This window comes from Corvus hawaiiensis, chromosome 3, assembly GCF_020740725.1.
Source record: "Corvus hawaiiensis isolate bCorHaw1 chromosome 3, bCorHaw1.pri.cur, whole genome shotgun sequence".
Taxonomy (NCBI): Eukaryota; Metazoa; Chordata; class Aves; order Passeriformes; family Corvidae; genus Corvus; species Corvus hawaiiensis.
The window spans coordinates 72,655,286-72,673,661 of NC_063215.1; the positions used below are offsets into that span (position 1 = coordinate 72,655,286).

Genomic DNA, 18,376 nt, shown 5'->3' on the forward strand with positions numbered 1-18,376 from the left:
TTGGGAAAATTGCTTATAACCTAGTGACTATTTTTGGTTTGTACCATGAGAAGGTTGGAGATATGTCCTTGGATGTTCTGCTTAAGTCATGCGAACTGTATTTGGCTGAGTAAGTTTCAGTAAGACACATGTGGTTTCTTTTTAGGAGCAGACGCAAAAGCAGAACCAGGATGTACTGGTGCTTCAGGTTATTTTAATGACCTAGCTGAACACATCAATCAAGGAGAATTAATGTATCCTGAAATCTGCATGTTAGAATTAAACTTGCTCTCAGCTGGTAATGCAAGTTTAGATGTGCTTGCTCATGTATTCCAAAGCTGCCTGAAAATCATCAACCAGAAGGAGAGAAATGCCACTGTACTTATAGAACAGGTAAAAATGTTATTAACAGAGGCAACAGTTTAGCAGCTGTGTATCTTTTCTTTAATTTTTTAGTACCTAATAGACTGATCTTGAATATTCTCACTTGTTATGGGATTTGATAAGATGTGAAACAGTGTAAATTACTGATATTGTCCACTGCATTGCATTTAAGTTACCAGGAACTGAGTAATTTATTGAAAGGTATTTGTCCTGCAAAGTTTTTAAGTTTGTAGGTGTCTTTTTTTATCAAGACTGTTCAATCCCTAGAGAGAGAGATAGATTTGGTGATTGTCAGAGCCTTAAGAAAAACAGGCAGATATCTGCTTGTATGTGTGTATATGTAAGCATTCTAAACTTTTATCTGTTGGCATGTGTGAATTTACACTTTTAGAAACTGTGAGTCATGTACCTCAAAAATATTCCATGCTTTTTTTCTTCAAAAGTTTATATTAGGAATTAGTTGTGCAAATGTTCATGTCCTCATGATCCTTTGGAATTTCTGATAGGTTTTTTTAATAACTGAATTGAATATCCCTCCTGCAAAAGATAATAATTTGAATTTCAAAGTCTCTCCTCTGCAACTGAACTACAGAAAGATTATTCATCAAATATAAAAAAAGTCCATAATTTCAAGTAATCGGAATTATCATTAAAATCAATAGTAGGCAGGAATTGATTGGAAGAATTTCTTTCTTAGCTCTTTGAGCAGGTGTATATTCTTCAGATATTCATTTTACCTACTCTTTTTAACAGGGAGCTGTTAAACATCTTTTGGGAGGATTTATGAATATATTGACACAAACAGAATCTAGTTTTCATGGTGAGTTAAAGGTCCAAGTAACTTAAATATTGTTTTTTAAAATTTAGTGTATACACAGTCGAACTTTTTAGTTCACAGTGCAAGTGCAAAATTGACAAAGGAAATCTGTTGGCATGTGTGAATTTACACAGCTGCTTTTTTAACTTGTAAGAAACTTGTGCAACTTTAGTGTAAATATAGGGTTATTTCTGAGCTAGTGGAAATAAGTTAAACAAATACTGGCAGATCTGAAAATGATAGTTGAAACCATAAACACTAGTGTGACAGTGTTAAACATTGCTTGGAAAAAATAGCAGCTGATGAATTCTCATTCCATCACAACATCAGTCCTTATTTCCAGTTTCTTTGTAACACAGATCTTGATGATGCATTGAGTTTTATTTCTAACTGGAAAGCAGATAGCTAATCCAAGAATGTGGAAGCAGATGAAATGCTTGCCCTAATATAGTTTCACATAATCAGAGTGCTTCACAACCAGGAGATGATGTAAACCTATCCCAGGACTTGGATCCGTGGTGGCTTTGTGTGGAGAGCCTTTGCAAGGCAGACACTTGATTCTCAGACTTTCAGACTCCATTTTGCAAACCTGGGACAAAATTTAGCATAGCATTGATTGATTCAATGAAATTTTGAATGGTAGTGTCAGGAAGTACTGTTGGATCTCTCTAGAATTCATCTTGTAATTGTTATTGCTTCCTTAATTTGAAATGTCTTTGAAAAACACATTGAATTCCAAGTTAATCTTTCCCCATAATAGTATAGAATATGAATTTTTAAAGCTCAAAAAAATTCATTTCAACAATATTATTGTCTCCTTATTTTTAGCATGCCAGATGGTGCTGGTAGATCTGCTAGTTTCCTTGATGAGTTCACGGACCTGTTCAGAAGAGCTAACCCTTCTTCTGAGGATATTTTTGGAGAAGACACCTTGTACGGTATGTATGGAGTAGCACATAGCAAAATTCAGAGGTTTAATGAGAAAAATGAAGCAAAAAGAAAATCCTTTTGTGTCCAAGAATTTTGGGAAATAAGGAGATGAACAGCAATGTTTGAACTATCAGAGCAAATAAAATTTGATTGTAGAAATAGTTCATTCTCAAAACTTGAAAAGGAAAGAGGAGATAAGAAGAGAAGGGTTTTGAAGGGTATGTTGGTCTTGGGAACTCTCTTCAGCACAACAAATCAAGAATCCTCTCAAGGAGGCTGACGTTGTGGTTATGGATGGCAGAACAATAATACTGTAAAATCTGAAGCAATTCCTTTAAAGTTATGAAGCATCTCACTATTTCAGGAATGCTATAGTAGCAGGAATTACCTTCAAAAGTGTCCTAAGCTGGTTTGTGTAATGCTGGAATCTACTGCTTGTGTGGGATATACTGCTGAAATAACTCTGTTGGTTTGTGTAAGAGTCTGTAGAAAAATACAAGTCGAAGAAAATAAGAAAATGACTGTGCAGTGTGAAATAGTACTAAACCAAACAAAGACTCACAAGTCAATTTTTCAATGGTAGCTTGTAATTATTGGCCAAATTACCAAGAGAAACTTTTTTGGCATAAGGGCTCAACTAGTTTTGCTACTGGTTATGCAAAATAACAAAGTGGTGGCCTGTGTGTGCATTCTTAACCAGCCTCAAAACACAGGGTAAAAGGTGCAGTCTTTTTTTGCACATAACAGAAATGAGATAAGACTGTGCAATGACCACCTGCTGCATTTCAGCTGATTCCTAAGCGTGGAAACTTGAAGTCTGATGTGCCCAGACTGACTCTCCAGAGCTTTGTTGGGCCACAGTCTGTTGAAGTTGCTACCTGATGCTTTTGCAAATGTGTGTAGGCTTGGATATATAAGTCCACCTCCCTTGGAAAAACATGAATCCAAGTTTAAATGATGAGTAGGCTTCTATTTAGTTGCATGATACTTGACTACGTGGTGTGAACAGTTTCTCTTTTTTTTTTTTTTTTTTTTCCTCATTTGTTTGGTTTATTTCTTCTAGGAGATACTACTCAAGGGTGTACTGAAGATTGTAGACACTAATATTTATATGAATCCACTACAATACCTTGCCTTCCCTTTGCTAAATGGCACAAATTTGAGTAGCAGTTCCTCACAAAAATGTGCTGGCACTTCCAACAGTAAAACTGCTGGACTACTAAAAAGAGCAAAATTGTCGCAGAGTAAGAAAGAGGCAGATGGTGAAAACTTGAGTCACCAGCTACTTTCTTCTTGGCATGTAGCCCCAATTCACTTGCCTTTAGTTGGACAAAACTGTTGGCCACACATGTCTGATGGTTTCAGTGTCTCACTGTGGTTTCGTCTGGAGTATGCTCATGAAACAGAAAATTCAACAGAAAAGGGGAAAAAAGTCAAGAGAAGAAGCAGACTCGTAGCTGTAAGAGAGAACAGTTTTGACAGCACAGGTGAGAATATAGTACTTTGTTTCTATTTAGGTAGCACTGAAGGACTCTGGTTACAAATATTACTAATCTATCTACCGTATACAAAAGTTTGAAATTTTATGATTGATATTAAACAGCGCAGTGGTAGTATTTCTGGTCTTTTTATGACTACTGTACCATATTCTTACAGATACAATGTTTCCACACCTAGTGCTTAAATTAGATTAATGCCTGCTTCCTTAAAAATTTAGTATTCTTATTGAATTTGTAACTTTAGTAACATTTATGCTACTTCATGTTATGATGAAAATAGTAAATGCTGCAGCTGTGGTCATGGAGGAAAAAGTGCTCAAGTTTATTTGACTTCATGTATTGATGATCAAGTCTCAGGCTGACTCAGTATAAATCCTCTTAACTCTTCCTTGTGTGTGCACCATGTAAATGCCAATAGCTGTGCAATAATTTTGTTTATACTTTTGTAGAGACTCGCTTGCTCCCAAACTGTTCTGAGCAGAATATTTTGGATTATAATTTGTAGGGGGAAACATTTCTTATTTAAAATGTCTCCCACTCGCAACACTTGGAATACCTTTACTCTTTTTTTCCTTCTCTTTGTATTTAAATAAAAGGAGGGAAAACCCAACCCTGAACCTTGGAACTCACTAGAGTTGCTTTTGTTAGGTCTGTGCTTTTGCTTGGTAAAGTAAGAATACAAGATACAAGATCATGCTTTTTAAGGGTAGGATGATTCGTGAAGAAAACTCTGAAGATTTCTTGGTGCATACTGATAGTTCAGCATAGGAATGTTTTATGATATGGCATGTCAAAAGCATCATTGGTGGAGTGTTTTCAGCTCAGTGGATTTACATATTACAAACAAAAACACTTGAAGTGCTGAGTTAATGTTAAGTTTCAGTTTGAGACCTAGGTTTCTAAAGAGAGTCAAGCATATTAGTCAGCCCACTTAAAAAAAACAAAACCAAACCACCTTAATAAAAAAAACCCCCAGTTCTATGCAGTACCTGAACTGTTTCTTTTCACGCTTGATACATGCTGTGAAAAGCATTGTTGTTGTATTGAATTGTAATGGCAACGTGTTTATATTTCTAGAAGAAACAAAGTCTATAGGAATGGAATATCCAAGCCTAGGAGATAAACTTGTTGAAGATGGCTGTATTCATATCATTTCCCTGGGTTCCAAAGCTCTGATGATACAAGTTTGGGCAGACTTGAACACTGGAGCATTCATATTTCGGTATGGTGTATTAGTCCAGAAGCAGTCTGGTGGACGTATTGTATTGTTACTTCTAGTAGCAGCTTGCAGAGAATACTGATGGAGAGTAGAGAACTAATTTCTATAGTAGAGACATCTTGCACACTGATGGGGCAACATCAAGTAAGTGTATTGGATACAGATCTACAGGTTTATCAGCTTCAGCTGTTAAGCTCTGGTCTTTCATGTTTCATGTAGTCATTTATAAATAACTGCCCACAAGGTAGCGATTCAAGTTTTAGTGAAATGACACAATAAAGGTGTGAAGATGGAAAAGGTTTTTGCAGCTGTAAGTTTTCACACCTCAGCTGTGAAAATTGCTGTTGTGTAATACTTACTGGGACAGTCTTGTTTTTAATCTTCTGAGCACATTTTAGCCCTAATTTAGTTCTCATAAATAATCCTTAAGTATCTTTGAAATGTGTCTAAAACTGCAATTTTGGAACACTTTATTTCAGTGTTCAAAGCACCTGCGTGTTTTCAATAAATTAAATATAACTTTTCTCTGAAATAGAGATATCTTTATCTTAAATGTAAGCAGATTTATGCAGACAAGTTAAATAACTAAGTTGAAAGTGTTGTGATGATTTCCCTAGGTTATGTTGAGCACTCTAAAAATAGAACTGTGATCCAAAAAACTACCTGTCAAAGTTAAGGAATGTCTTAAATTAACTGAGGCCAAAATGAGTAGATTTGTGGCTTAAAATGCAAATGTGAAAACACACACCCTCATTTTTCCTTTTCTGCTGTTTGCATAGTATGTGCATGGATCCGAATGATGAGATGAAAGCTGGTCTGCTGGCACAGGCTGAGTCTCCAGAGAACGTTTTCCTTGTGGGCAGGTGGCAGCATTTGGCATTAAAATATCTGCAGAAGCCAGAAGGCAAGAAAAATTTCCATGGAAAGCTGTTCCTGTGGGTTTCTGGTCAGAGGTAAAGAACATATTAGTTGTACCTAGACATTTATCTTCTTTAAAAGATATTGTCTGGTAGGAAAACATCTGCAATATTTTGGTGCAAGCTGCAGTTATGGCTGAGTAGTCTTCTAGGATAGGAGAAGGGGGTGTGTTACACTGCTAGGAATTCTTTAGAGGTATCCGGAATATTCATGGATTACTTTGAGAATTGTCAGTTTATACCATGGACCAGTGCTAACATCAATGGTTTTTTTCATCACAAATAAGTGAAAGAGGGAAGTACTACAAGATTTTGAGTAGAAGCCAAAATAAGCTATGGCATGAAGTTAGCAGTAGACATAATGTATCTGGATGAATCCAAATTAAGGAGGTGTAGGTCAAGTACTGGCAATATTGTTGAAGGTAGGAATTAAGAGGAGTCGGAGAAAAGGCAGTCACTTTGTTCCACTGAGAGAAATGAATAGGGAAGAAGTTAAAAAATACTTTAGAGAAGAACTGACAGTGAGAAGTACTACTTCCACTGCAAAGTTAAGGTCCATGCTCCTAAGTGAGGTACTTGATACTAGGTTGAGTGGGCCTGTATGTGCATGAATTGTTTACTGATTAGAGAAAAATGAATTTATTAAATATCACAGTCTTTTCCCTGTCTTCCTAAAGTCCAGACTGTGAGGGCTATGTTAAGCCTGTGCATGCTGGTATTCAATAAAGTCCAAATATGGAGATATGGGAGGAAGCTAAAAATACTACAATGTTCTCCCCATGTGTAGTTGTTGAGGCCTCTCTGTGTATAGATTTAGTTGCTAGTTTGCTAATAGTTAGGCTCTTTCAGGAAGCTTTGAATGACCTTTACAGTCCAATCAGTCTGTTTATGTAAAGGCACATAAAGTTAATTGGATGCTTTCTGAAAGCATCAGGCTTATTGCCTGTGGCTGTGCAGCACACCAATTCTGACAATGTTTCCTGGTACAAGCAAATCCTCAACATGGTGTTTTCCAGCATATGTGAGCCACAGTTTTCATGATATGCTTTAGCATACTCAAAGGGCTTTGACTTGTTAGGAATAGCAGAAATGCTTGAAAAATTGTGGTATTTTAAAAGTGTGTATAGTGCTCATACCATTTCCACTTTGAGGTCAGAGGAAATAAGGAAGTTATTTCAGAGCTAGGAAAACTTGATTTCATGGCAGCCCTAGCTGGGACTGTATTCATCTGTTCTGTGCAGTACTTGAATACATATATCATTGTTACTGAGTCTTAAGGTGCCTGGAAGTTGAAGAGGACTTCAGTAATTTAGCATTGATGACAGCATGGCTTCTCATCTACTGAATATTAAAATGAATTTTAAACGTAAGCTGGATATCTTAGATAGCAATTTTGATCAGTTCTTAATATTTGAACTTGTTTATTTATATGTATTTTTAGGCAATGTGAAATTAATTTAGATTTTGCACTACCGAGGAAAACAAGCTTATCATCTGACAGTAACAAAACATTTTGCATGATTGGCCATTGTGCATCATCCCAAGAAGATTTGCTTCGATTGTCGGGTAGATGGGATCTTGGAAATCTGCTTCTATTTAATGGTACTTTTGTATGCTTTTTTCTTGAATGAGTGTTCATTTCCTCTTTCCCCTCCAAAATCAAATGCTTATTTTAATATGTTGTTTAACATGCCAAGTTTTTACAGTAAAAACAATGCACCCTTTAGCAGCATAATATATCAGGGAGAATGTAGGCAAATGTTTCAGTATTGGATACTTCCTAATGTGTCCTTCTGCCATATTCTCTTGCTTTCTGTTTAGTGCCATAATTGGCAATTTTTTCAGAATTTTTTAAAATAATACCTTGGGATAGGGGGTAGAGAGAGAGTGATATTTGCTCTATTTTTTTTTTTCTTAAAGCACTCAGTCTCTTACCTGGAAAATTGATTTCAGTTACCTGCTGCTAGCTTCAAATCACTTGAAGCATATAAAAAAGTTAACAAAATCTGAACTACTGAATGCTGAGTTAAGCATGCTTATTTCTGGAACTTGTAGTGTTACTCTGGGGATTTCTTAGATGTATAATTCTCCCCCCCTTCCTTGGGAAATTTTATCTAGTATTTTGGACTGTTTGTTTAATGCTGAAGGCTGGAACCCTGCTGTTTTGTCACCTGGCATTTCAGGTGCTGTGGCTCAGTCAGGACTACTCCACAAGCGAGATCAGTTTGCCCAGGGTGTGTGGCGCATACAGGTCCTGTATGTGTAGCTGTGTATTTGTGTGGGCATAGGCAAGATACTTGTCATAAATGTAACCTGTAGAATCTACATGGTCTGGTTGCCATGTGCCTACTGCCTGCATGGCTGACATATGCAGAGAGCCCTGGATTTGCTGCTGTACAGTTGTCATGCCCCCACACATCAGACCTGGGTACTTCTGGGTGCTTCTTTTGAGCTTGTGTTCTCAGGTCACAGATGACCCAAGATGTGCTGCCCAGAAAGGGAAGATTCATTTGGTCTTCTACCTCCTATGGGATTTTTTCTCTTCTGTCACTTGTAGTGTGCTGTTGTTGCATCCTGCTCAGTCACTACCCAAGTCCCCAAGACAATGCAGCATATTGTTTCTGTCTGTAATCCTGCTATGCTTTGAAAGCTTTGAGGAGGCTTGGATAGATGACTTTTTAATTTTAAAAAGTGAAATTACTCAGAGATGTTGATCTTCAGTTCATGCAGGTCATTTTCCTGGCTTGGTTTCAGTTGTCTTTGCCACTGAATTGATCTGGCCTGTGATGTGTCAGAAGTCACTGATCTACTGTGGCTAATAGCAAGCATAAGGCTGCACTGATTGTTTTATCATCAGAGCCTACAAAATCCTTGTAAAGTCTCTGATCCTGCTAACCAATGTATGAATTTTGCCTTATTGTATAGTCAAGAGCTAACAGATTATTATCTGCGTTTTAGGTGCAAATATTGGACTGGAGGAAGCATTTTACTTATACACATGTGGCCCAGACTTCACATCTATAATGCCTTGTAAATATGGCAAAACATTGTCTGACTTCTCTAAGTACATAAGTAAAGAGATTCTACAATGTGAACAAATTAAGGAGCTCTTCATGACAAAAAAGGAAGTGGATCTTGGGCCTTTAATTGTAAGTTTCTACTTAAAAGTGTTCCTTAATATTTTGGAATTGATTAAGAAAGTGGCAACATGTTTCCCGCTGTCTCCCAAAGTGCTTCATTTGATCAAAGCAGAGAGGATTGAATCTTCTTCTCATTAAAATCACTGCAGGGCTCTTCCTACTTATTTTAATGGAAGCTGAACTCCACACAGGGTGGCCATTTCATCTTACTTTAGGTTGGGTTCTGAGAATTTCTGCATGTTCCAGCATCTATAAATAATACTGCACATAAATCATAGTGGATAAACAGGCACCTCCAAAAGCTCTAGAATGGATACGTAGCTCTTCCCTCCATTTGTGTAAAGGTAGCCAAGGACTGCTAAGTTAACCTTTTAAGATTAAAACTGAGAGGAGAAATGAAGATTTATCTGGCTTTAAGAAAGCAAAAGAATTCATCCCAATTCCTTGAAGGTTTTGAAGGGAGTAAGTTTGCATCAAGTTTAGCTGAAAAGTCATTTTCCAGCTGGCAGATACTGCTTTTGTCATCTTTCCCAGCTGAAACAGCCCTGCTAGATTCAGGTGCAAATATACTTAGGCTAGAGGAAGAAAAAATAAAACTTGCTTATCAGTGAAGCCTGCTATATTCTGGGAATTCATACGCTAGTAATTCCTGCTGTATGAATTGTTCCCACTAGAGGGATTTTTCTGATTTCATTTTGTGGGCAAAGGATCATTCTGTCTCGATGTGATCCTTGTGAACAATGGTACTAAATTTTGAATAGGTTAAGAAGGAATGAATGGGATAAGAGCTTAACAAATCAGTCATTCAGTTTATAAGCTTATTTTGCCTTACTGAACACCAAATAGCCAGAGAGAACTTGTGCTCAAGTGATAAATTAATCTTTGCACTTTTGCATAGAGTGCAAGCTGCTTAAATGAAATTATTTCTCTGTTCTAAATAACATCCAAATAAGATAATATTACATGTTTGTGAAAATAAGTTAGTTCCTTTCCATAGGAGCTTTGGTTTAAGTCTCTTCATTAACAAAACTTGTGTTGAGTTTCTCTTATGGCAAAGCTGAATAAAGAATAGAATTAAAACAAAAAACTGGTGGAGTTTTTAATAAGCATCAGTATTTTGGCTTGCTACTTTAGAAAAGGAAACTATTTACTCATTGCCTCTATATGCTCATTTTATTTTAAATTTTGTCAGTAACTTTGGTTTTTTTATGCAAAAAAGTTATGTAATTCTTCAGATAATGAGAGGGGGATCCTTAGTGAAATTTCTTAGCATTTTCTTAATTTTCTATGCTTTAGCTATTGCATGAGTTAGCTAACATTTGGAAATCCTGTCGCGTTTTAGTGTACATGCATCCACACGCAACCTCAGTGCCTGTTAACGCTACAGTAGAAATGAACTGCCACAGTTGTTACAACTTGCTGTTAGGTGACTTTTGCCTTTGGCTTTTTTGTGTCCTTGGTGTGTGTGGTTTTTGGTATTATATTTCTAGAAAAAAATTTAAACTCCTTTTTTTTTTCAGGAGAGTCTTGCTGTTGTTTATACCACAAGCTGCCCTGGTCAGTACACCATATACGAGCCTGTCATTAGACTGAAGGGTCAGGTGAAAACTGTACCTTCTCAGAGACCTTTCAGTTTGAAAGAAGTTCAGAGCAATGTATTGGACTCTCATCACCTAAAAGCACTTCAGCCAGTTGAATATAAAACTCTGCAGAGTATACTACATGAAATTGGAGGAACTGGTGCATTTGTTTTCCTCTTTGCTAGGGTAAGGGGAGGGGTGTGTGTGTATCTGTTCTCCCATATAAAATTTTCCATGTATCTTGGGTAGAAAATCATTGTTCTAGCTGCCTTGCTCTAGTCTGCATGTGATGCTTTTCTGTTAAAGAAAACTTGTTGAAAATATCTGTGGCATAAGACCGCATCATGCAGGTTGTCTTAAACTGGAAATGTAATTATAGTTCTATTGCATTATGGCTTTTATAATATTGCCAATATGTAAGATGGGGTGTTACATTCTGATTTAGAAATGAGGCTTTTAAATATCAAAAGAGATTGTTTTTAAGGGTGTTGTAGAACTGATTATATTTTTGGTCTCTGTTTTGAGGCACCTAAATTCATTGCATATCTTTAACCACAGGATACTCAAAATGCAAGTATGAATAAATATGAAACTACATGGTATGCAAAGCTTTATTTTTATCTAATGACTAGTGAGAGCTTTTTGGTGATAACTGTTCAGCTGTGTTCAAAGTCTTATCCTAATAAAAATTGCAATTTGAAAAATAGGAAGGCTGTAACTTAGTTACTGCATAACTGTGGCCTTTACATGGAGAGGCTAATATTTGTGCTAGCAGTCTCTGAAGTACTACAGTTAATACAAAATACTAATGTAGGCCTAAGACTTGTCTGATTTGTGTGCCTCTGGCATTGTTCTGAAAGGTATGGCAAGAGTAGTAACAAATGCACATTAGATAATGATTATAAAGACACTGCCTGTTGTAATTTTACCACTGATAGTGAAATCTGAGGAGAAAATCCTAATCCATGTTACTGTATTATGTAAATTTATGCTAAGTATCTTCTATAGATCCTGCTGAAGACTGTTTGCATCAGTAAGGCAAGCAAATAGATCAGCTGTGAGACAATGCAGGTCTTACACATTTATACACCTGTATTATAAGTGCAGCAGAATTAACAGGTACATGTCAAGGGAACCTATAGGAACTGAAGTTCCATTAATGTGAGATTTCATTCTTGTACATTTTTGGTAAAAATAGTAGTTGCTCTTGGGATTCAAGAATCGTAGAAAGCAAAGAGGGGGAAAAGGGTTCATGGTCTTCATCTATCAAATTGCTTGTCTCTTTATGGATAAAATAAAACTTTAATGTTTGACATTTACAGCTAGACTTAGTCTAGAACTTCAGGAACTTTTTTACAGCTTTCCTTAAACACTTAAGAAAAATACTTTTTTCAGGGCAAACAGTTTATTCTTATTAGTGGCTCATGTATTTCATGACCTTGTGACTTTGTAGTATGGCAAGTACCTTCTGCTTAAAATTTATTTAGAACAGATTTTTTTTCTTAGAAAGGGGTTTCTGTAATGTGACTTCTATTTCCATAGCAGTAATTTAGCACAGTAGAAATTAGCACCTCAAGCATAATATCTGCATGTACACACATAGACAAAAGAGATTTAATCCAGAAGTAGTTATTTAGGAGTGCAACAAAGCTTTTTTTCTAGATGTTTCTCACTTAAACTGTCTTATTAAATTTGCCTTTTCCTCAGGTAGTAGAGATTAGCAGCTGTGAAGACACTCAAGCTTTAGCACTACAACTTATACTATCTTTAACAAAATACAATCAACAGAGAATACAGGAGATGGACAACTGTAATGGTTATTCTATGATTCATCGGGTGTTGATCAAACCAAAATGCATTGTTGGATTTCGCATGCTGAAGGTAAAGTCCTCTTTTAAACCTGGTATTTTGTTCAATATTAGGACAAAAAACTTCTCTGTGATTTTAATTGTATATTTGAAGCTGCTTTTACAAAGGCAGAACAGTGATTTGAAGCAAGTTTGGTGTTGACCAGGTAGATATGTCTTCCCTATCAAGAGTATGCTGTCTCTTTAAAGATGTTTTTTTATAAATTGGATAGAACAAATGTTTTTATAAATTGGATAGAACAAATGTTTTGTGTTTTGATACTCAAAAAAAAAAAAAAATACCCCCTTTTTAAGACTCTCCTTGAAGGATGCTGCAGTGATGAGATTCTCTATATAAATGAAAATGGGCAATTCCAGCTTGACCCAGATTCTACTGCAGTTATTCAAGATGTCCAATTGTTAGAAAAGCTGCTGCTTGACTGGAAGATATGGTCTAAAGCAAAGGTAAATACTTTAATTTTGGAAATACTTCAGGTCTAATATTCAATATTTAAAAACAGTATTATCAGCTCTGAAATTAATTTTAGAAAACTGTAGTAATTAACTAACAACTACTACTCCTCCAGTTACTAACATGTAACTGGAGAAATTAATGTTCCTTGTTTTTCTTTGAATAGCTGTTTTAATATTAATCTCCCATTATCAATGATGGAGGTAGCCTTAGTGTATTAAATCTGTAAATGTGATGCATGCATATGACTTCTAAGTTGAATTGATAAGTTTTTTTGTGGAGAAACTAAGGAAGACCTGTTTTCTTTTGGAGTTAAACTGTTGAAAATAACCATTCAGGCTTAATATAGCTAAGAATGTACAAAACTAATTTTAGACAAGTAATTTTTTTCATAGCTTAATCATTAAAACATGCTTAATTTTGTACAAACATGACTTTTCTGGTTAGTTTCTAACCTGTTCTGACCTGACCAGTTGCATTGATTTAGTCATCATCTTAGGTGTAAAACTAACTTGACTTTGTGTTTATCGTTTTTTGTTGGGTTTTTTTCCCTTGGTGTGTAGACTCACAAATATATTTTTGAAGCTACATTCCTGTTTTTTGTTTTTCAGCAAGGTGTTTGGGAAACCCTGTTAGCAGCTCTAGAAATCCTTATCAGAGCTAACCATCACCAACAGATGTTTAACATTAAACAGCTATTGAAAGCTCAAGTGGTACATCACTTCCTGTTAACTTGTCAGGTTCTGCAGGTACTTCCACTCTGAAATCCTACTTTGTTTGGCAAATACCCATTTTTATTTGGGGAGGGTGGTGTAGAAGGGACTAAATTCTGTAGCAAACTTTGAGTAGACTGCCCTCTGTGCTTCCAGACTACTTCCATCTTCAACAGATGTTGTTGCTGTAAACTGGTACAGTTCCTTACTGGGTGCTCTATTTACTGCTGGACAGAAGGGACAAGAGCTTATAACCATCTGGTGTGATTTGGAAACCTAGGTACCAGGTTACTTGCACAGCCATACACCTGCAGGAGCTGAAATGAACTGTCCCTTTTATGTAGAAACACCTGAGAAGTCTTGTGCTGGTTCTTGTCTTCATTACTGAAAACCAGATACTGGGCAGTGAAGCTGTCTGTGCCATATCTCATCAGAGCTAATGGGGCAGCCCACCTGTAGTGCTCAGTCTGAGCACTCATCTCAAATTTTTGGTACAGTAGTAGCTTCTTCCCTGACATGGAAATAGCTACACCAGAAAGGACTTTAGGGAAATGCTTCAGTCCTTTGATAAACACTTCTTAAGAACATGATTTTGAAATGGTTTCCTGCTTATAGTACATGTATCCATTTGTGAAAATATGTATTGTAATCCCTTTTCTCTGCACTCTTATTTTCTGTCTTGGTTTTCCTTACTTTTGAAACTTTTTAGTGGTATAGTTAACTTTTGAAATTGTATATTAGTGCAAATGCCTAGATATAGAATGTTTCATAGTATTTCTTCTGTCTTTTTTGTATATTGGGGAAAAATTAATTTCTTGGTTAAAAAATCTACTCAAATTGATCAACAGTGACTTGGCAATTTTGTGATGGAACAAAGGTGAAACTACACAAAGTTTTTTCTTTGAAAAAACTTACTCAGATTAACTTCATTTAATCTTTTCCTACAGCAGTCTCAGTTAAGGTGCTTGGGTATCAAAAAAAGAGGTAAATTTAGAGAAGTTGGAAAGAAACAAGATAATCACCATGCTCACCTTACAGTGAAGTTTCCCACAAGTTTCTTGAAATTTTGTTCTAAAATCCATATACATAGATTTTTTCAGCTAGCCATTGTCAAACTATATGGAATGCTTGATCAAGCTGAAGTTACAAGTATAATTATCAGTGAATCTCAAATGTGTATGTTTATAAAAAGGGCTGCTGAAGTGGAAATACAGAAGACTCAGTGTGGTATTGTTCAGAAAGTTATTAATATGTTTGAGTTACTGCTTTTGGCAACTATTAGTTTCTCTACAAATATGTAATCCAGTGATAATAAACTGTACTTTCAATGGTGATTCATGTCCTAAAGTTCCAGCATTTCTTGACAGAGCAGTATAGTATGCAGATGTTCATTTTTCTGAAAATCAACTTGCATAACATCTGCAATATTTGGTGCATGATGGATTTAAATAACATTCAGGAGGTACAGTAGCTCCTCTCAAAATTAAAGAATACAGCTTTATTAGCTGAGCTTCTTTTCTTGTCTGTTCTACTACAGCATGACAATTGAAAAAAAAAAAAAAAAAAGACAATTTGTTAAATTAAAATTGCCAGTAGCTTACAGTTGTGCTACTCTTTCTTTCTAGGAGCATAAAGAAGGACACCTTACATCCCTGCCTCGGGAGGTTTGCAGGTCATTTGTGAAAATAATTGAAGAAGTACTTGGTTCTCCCCCAGACCTGGAATTGCTGACACTGGTCTTTAATTTTCTCTTAGCAGTTCACCCTCCCACTAATACATATGTTTGTCACAACCCTGTCAACTTCTACTTTTCCCTACACATAGGTAAATATGCCACATTTAGCTAGAAATAAACAATAAAATAAAAATCTTGTCATAAACTAATATCTAAAAGAAAAAAAGATGTGCTGTATTTTAATGAATATCTATTAAAAAATATTGAACTGTTGGAACTTAATACTATAGACTAGTTTTAATTTTCTGAGACAGGTTACAGTTAGACTTTGTTTGCTTGGTTTACTTTGAGAGCTTTCTTCTGTCTAGATAATTTCTCTGGTGGTTATGCCTTTAACTTTCTTTAAAGTTTGATGCTGCTAAATAGAATGCTTAATCTTAGCTGCCTTTCTGGACACATTTGTCTGCAGGCAAATTTAGAAAAAACATCTAGCTTACCTATAAATGGAACTTCTTCAGAAATGTGTATTTGGTCCTTCCTGCACTTCTTTCTTGTTTCTTGTTACTGAATTCCTAGAAAAATAATCAGCCTGAGGAGCATTTTTAGCAACTGATTAGTTGCACTGCAGGATGTCATTGTCAGGCTCCATCAGTTCATTGCATACGAGCTACTGGCAGTGCTTGTGGGCTCTGAGGGGTGCAGACCTAGAGCAACAGCTGTTTTAATATATCTGTGCTGGATCATCATGTTGGCAAAATGATGTGAGCTTTAAAAAATACTTCTTGCACTTCTTAAAAATGTGAAACAATGTATAGTTCATGCTTGAATATTAGCATTGTACAACCTAAGCTATGATTTATGTAAACGTGGAAAGCATCATCCAAGTTTGAAATATTTTCTCCTTTTGCAAATACCTGTGTACTTCCAGTTTTAGTGATCAGTTTCAAAGGCAGCACAGTTGTGTTTATTTGTATCTGTCTTCTAATACTAACTGTTATAAAATTCTGAGTGAGGGAAGAATGCATGTTTTGATACTTGAAGCCTTTTTAGGCTGTTTGAGAACAGTCACCTGTTTTTGACATGACAAAGTCGGTTGTCAGTGCTGTCAGTATGTCTGCAAGGACTGTCTTTAAATATAATTGCTTTAGTACATCATTATATTTTCAGTGTTCTAAAGTAAATTTTGAAGTTATATCACTAAACCAAAAAGTGCTTTTTCTCAGTCTTTTGGATTTGAGCACTTCTCATTAGCCTCCAGTGATCAACTCAAAATGTAGCCTGGCTACTATGAGTCTAATTTATCAGCAATGCAAACATAAAAAGTTTTTATGTAACTTCCCCCCTTATCTTTTCTTTCTAGATGGCAAAATTTTCCAGGAGAAAGTTGAATCACTTAGGTACCTGAGAAATTCCAGCAGTGGTGGGAAGTCAGTAGACAATTCTGCATTTGTGATTACATCTCCAACTGGATTTACAGCTTTACCACTGGAAGGTAAAATAATACTGGAAAAACAAGGATGTTAAAACACACTCTTTTGGCAAATGACTAGAATGCCTTAAAGTGTTACTTTCCCACAGATATTTCTTACAAATCTCCCCCTGTCCCTTGGAGCTTGATGCCTGAGCAGCAGAGTAAGAAGGATGGAACAGAACATGCTACCTAAACTGCTCCTCATTCTTAAGCTGAAACAAATTGCCACATTGATGGCTCAGGCAGTGAAGTGGACCAGATAAGCAGAATCATTTCATTTGTTAAACAGACCTGCTAGAGATGTATGAGAGCACCCTGACCTGGCAGCAGCTGAAGTAGCGAGCCATAGGCAGCTATCTTATCTGGGTAGAAAGCATTAAGCTGATATTTTTTGTGCATAATCCTTCACATCCATCCATGTATTTCAGTTCATATGTGACTGGCTATATTCTGTGTATCACAATATAACACCTTTACAATGGATATCTTGTTGCTACTTTGTTTAGGAAAAGGAACTTGAGTCTTGAAGCGCTACTTCAGTTGAAACAGTGTTTATTCAAGTTTTTTTAGTCTTTTTAGTAAAGCGGCGGTATAAAGAACATACCACAGTATTAAATTGTGTGTGGAATCAGTCCTTTTCCCATATGGAAAATGTATGAAATCTCACTCTTCTAAATGAGTGCTTTTTTTATATCAGTATTTCCAGATTGTTGTTGTTGAATAGAGATTATTCGTATGAGCCAGAGGAATACTCAAAATAATGTTTTTTGTGAAAATAGATGTTTGAGTGTTTGTGCTTCCTAATTTTAATTTCAAAATTATATAAATTATACATTTATTTATATAAAATATTATATTTAATCAGGAACTGTAATAGTGATAGGACAAGGAGTAATGGGCACAAATTAAGAGGGGAAGTTTAGATTAGATATTAGGAAGAAACTTTTCAGTTTGAGGGTGGCAAGACACTGGAACAAGTTGCCCAGGGAGGTTGTGAATGCCCCAACCCTGACAGTGTTCAAGGCCAGGTTGGATGAAGCACTGAGCAGCCTGGTCTAGTGGGGAGGTGTCCCTGTCCATGGCAGGAGGTGCTGGGACTAGAAGACTTTTGAGCTCCATTCCATCCACTTAACATTGCATGATTCTATAAAATATCTGAACTTGTATGTGCGTTAAATAGCCTGCTACCTGCACTTGGGTTTGCAGTTTGTTGTACTACCTGCTAATGTGTGTGAAAGCTTGACTGTAAGACTGTTGCAGCTGTGTAGATCTCCCCTGTTGTGTGAAGGCCAGCTTGGTCAGGCTGTGTTGGCACGAGTGTGTGTGTATGTATATTCATGCATTTCTTTCATATATATCTCGCTCATAAAAAAATACATTCCTGATGCATCGTCACTGCATTAGTACTAACTGGTTCATGGTCTCCAAAATACTTGTGAATGAAAAAACTCTTTTTCCTAGACTAACAGGAAACTTCTTCTACCTGTCTTGTATACAGACTACTTCCCCTCTTAAAACTATATTTTGTTAAAGACTTGTAACATGCTCTGAAAGTTTGACTGTTTCAGGTCAAAAGATGCAGTTAAAAGCAAGCGCTGTTAAATAAAACATGCACTTATTTGTTCTAATTTGAAGTATGTGTAAAACCTTAGTGTAAAAGGGTTGGTGAGTAGTATTTTTATGTCCACTGAAATACTGCAGATTGGACCTGTTACACAAAGCTCCAAATAGAA

General features: G+C 36.1%; 1 protein-coding gene across 6 annotated transcripts in view; it reads left to right on the forward strand.

Annotated features, from left to right (window-relative positions):
- Positions 1–18,376, forward strand: part of LYST (lysosomal trafficking regulator) — a 78,957-nt gene that overhangs the window by 27,640 nt on the left and 32,941 nt on the right. For 5 of the 6 annotated variants that reach the window (XM_048296532.1, XM_048296536.1, XM_048296533.1 and 2 more), the window contains 14 exons: positions 146–372; positions 1,117–1,183; positions 2,009–2,118; positions 3,174–3,597; positions 4,687–4,831; positions 5,608–5,781; positions 7,187–7,347; positions 8,704–8,894; positions 10,406–10,651; positions 12,173–12,346; positions 12,628–12,777; positions 13,396–13,533; positions 15,123–15,321; positions 16,533–16,664. In XM_048296532.1, the coding sequence (XP_048152489.1) occupies positions 146–372; positions 1,117–1,183; positions 2,009–2,118; positions 3,174–3,597; positions 4,687–4,831; positions 5,608–5,781; positions 7,187–7,347; positions 8,704–8,894; positions 10,406–10,651; positions 12,173–12,346; positions 12,628–12,777; positions 13,396–13,533; positions 15,123–15,321; positions 16,533–16,664 (2,538 nt within the window). The remainder of the gene's footprint in view (positions 1–145; positions 373–1,116; positions 1,184–2,008; positions 2,119–3,173; positions 3,598–4,686; positions 4,832–5,607; positions 5,782–7,186; positions 7,348–8,703; positions 8,895–10,405; positions 10,652–12,172; positions 12,347–12,627; positions 12,778–13,395; positions 13,534–15,122; positions 15,322–16,532; positions 16,665–18,376) is intronic. The other variant, XM_048296537.1, reaches the window with a different exon arrangement.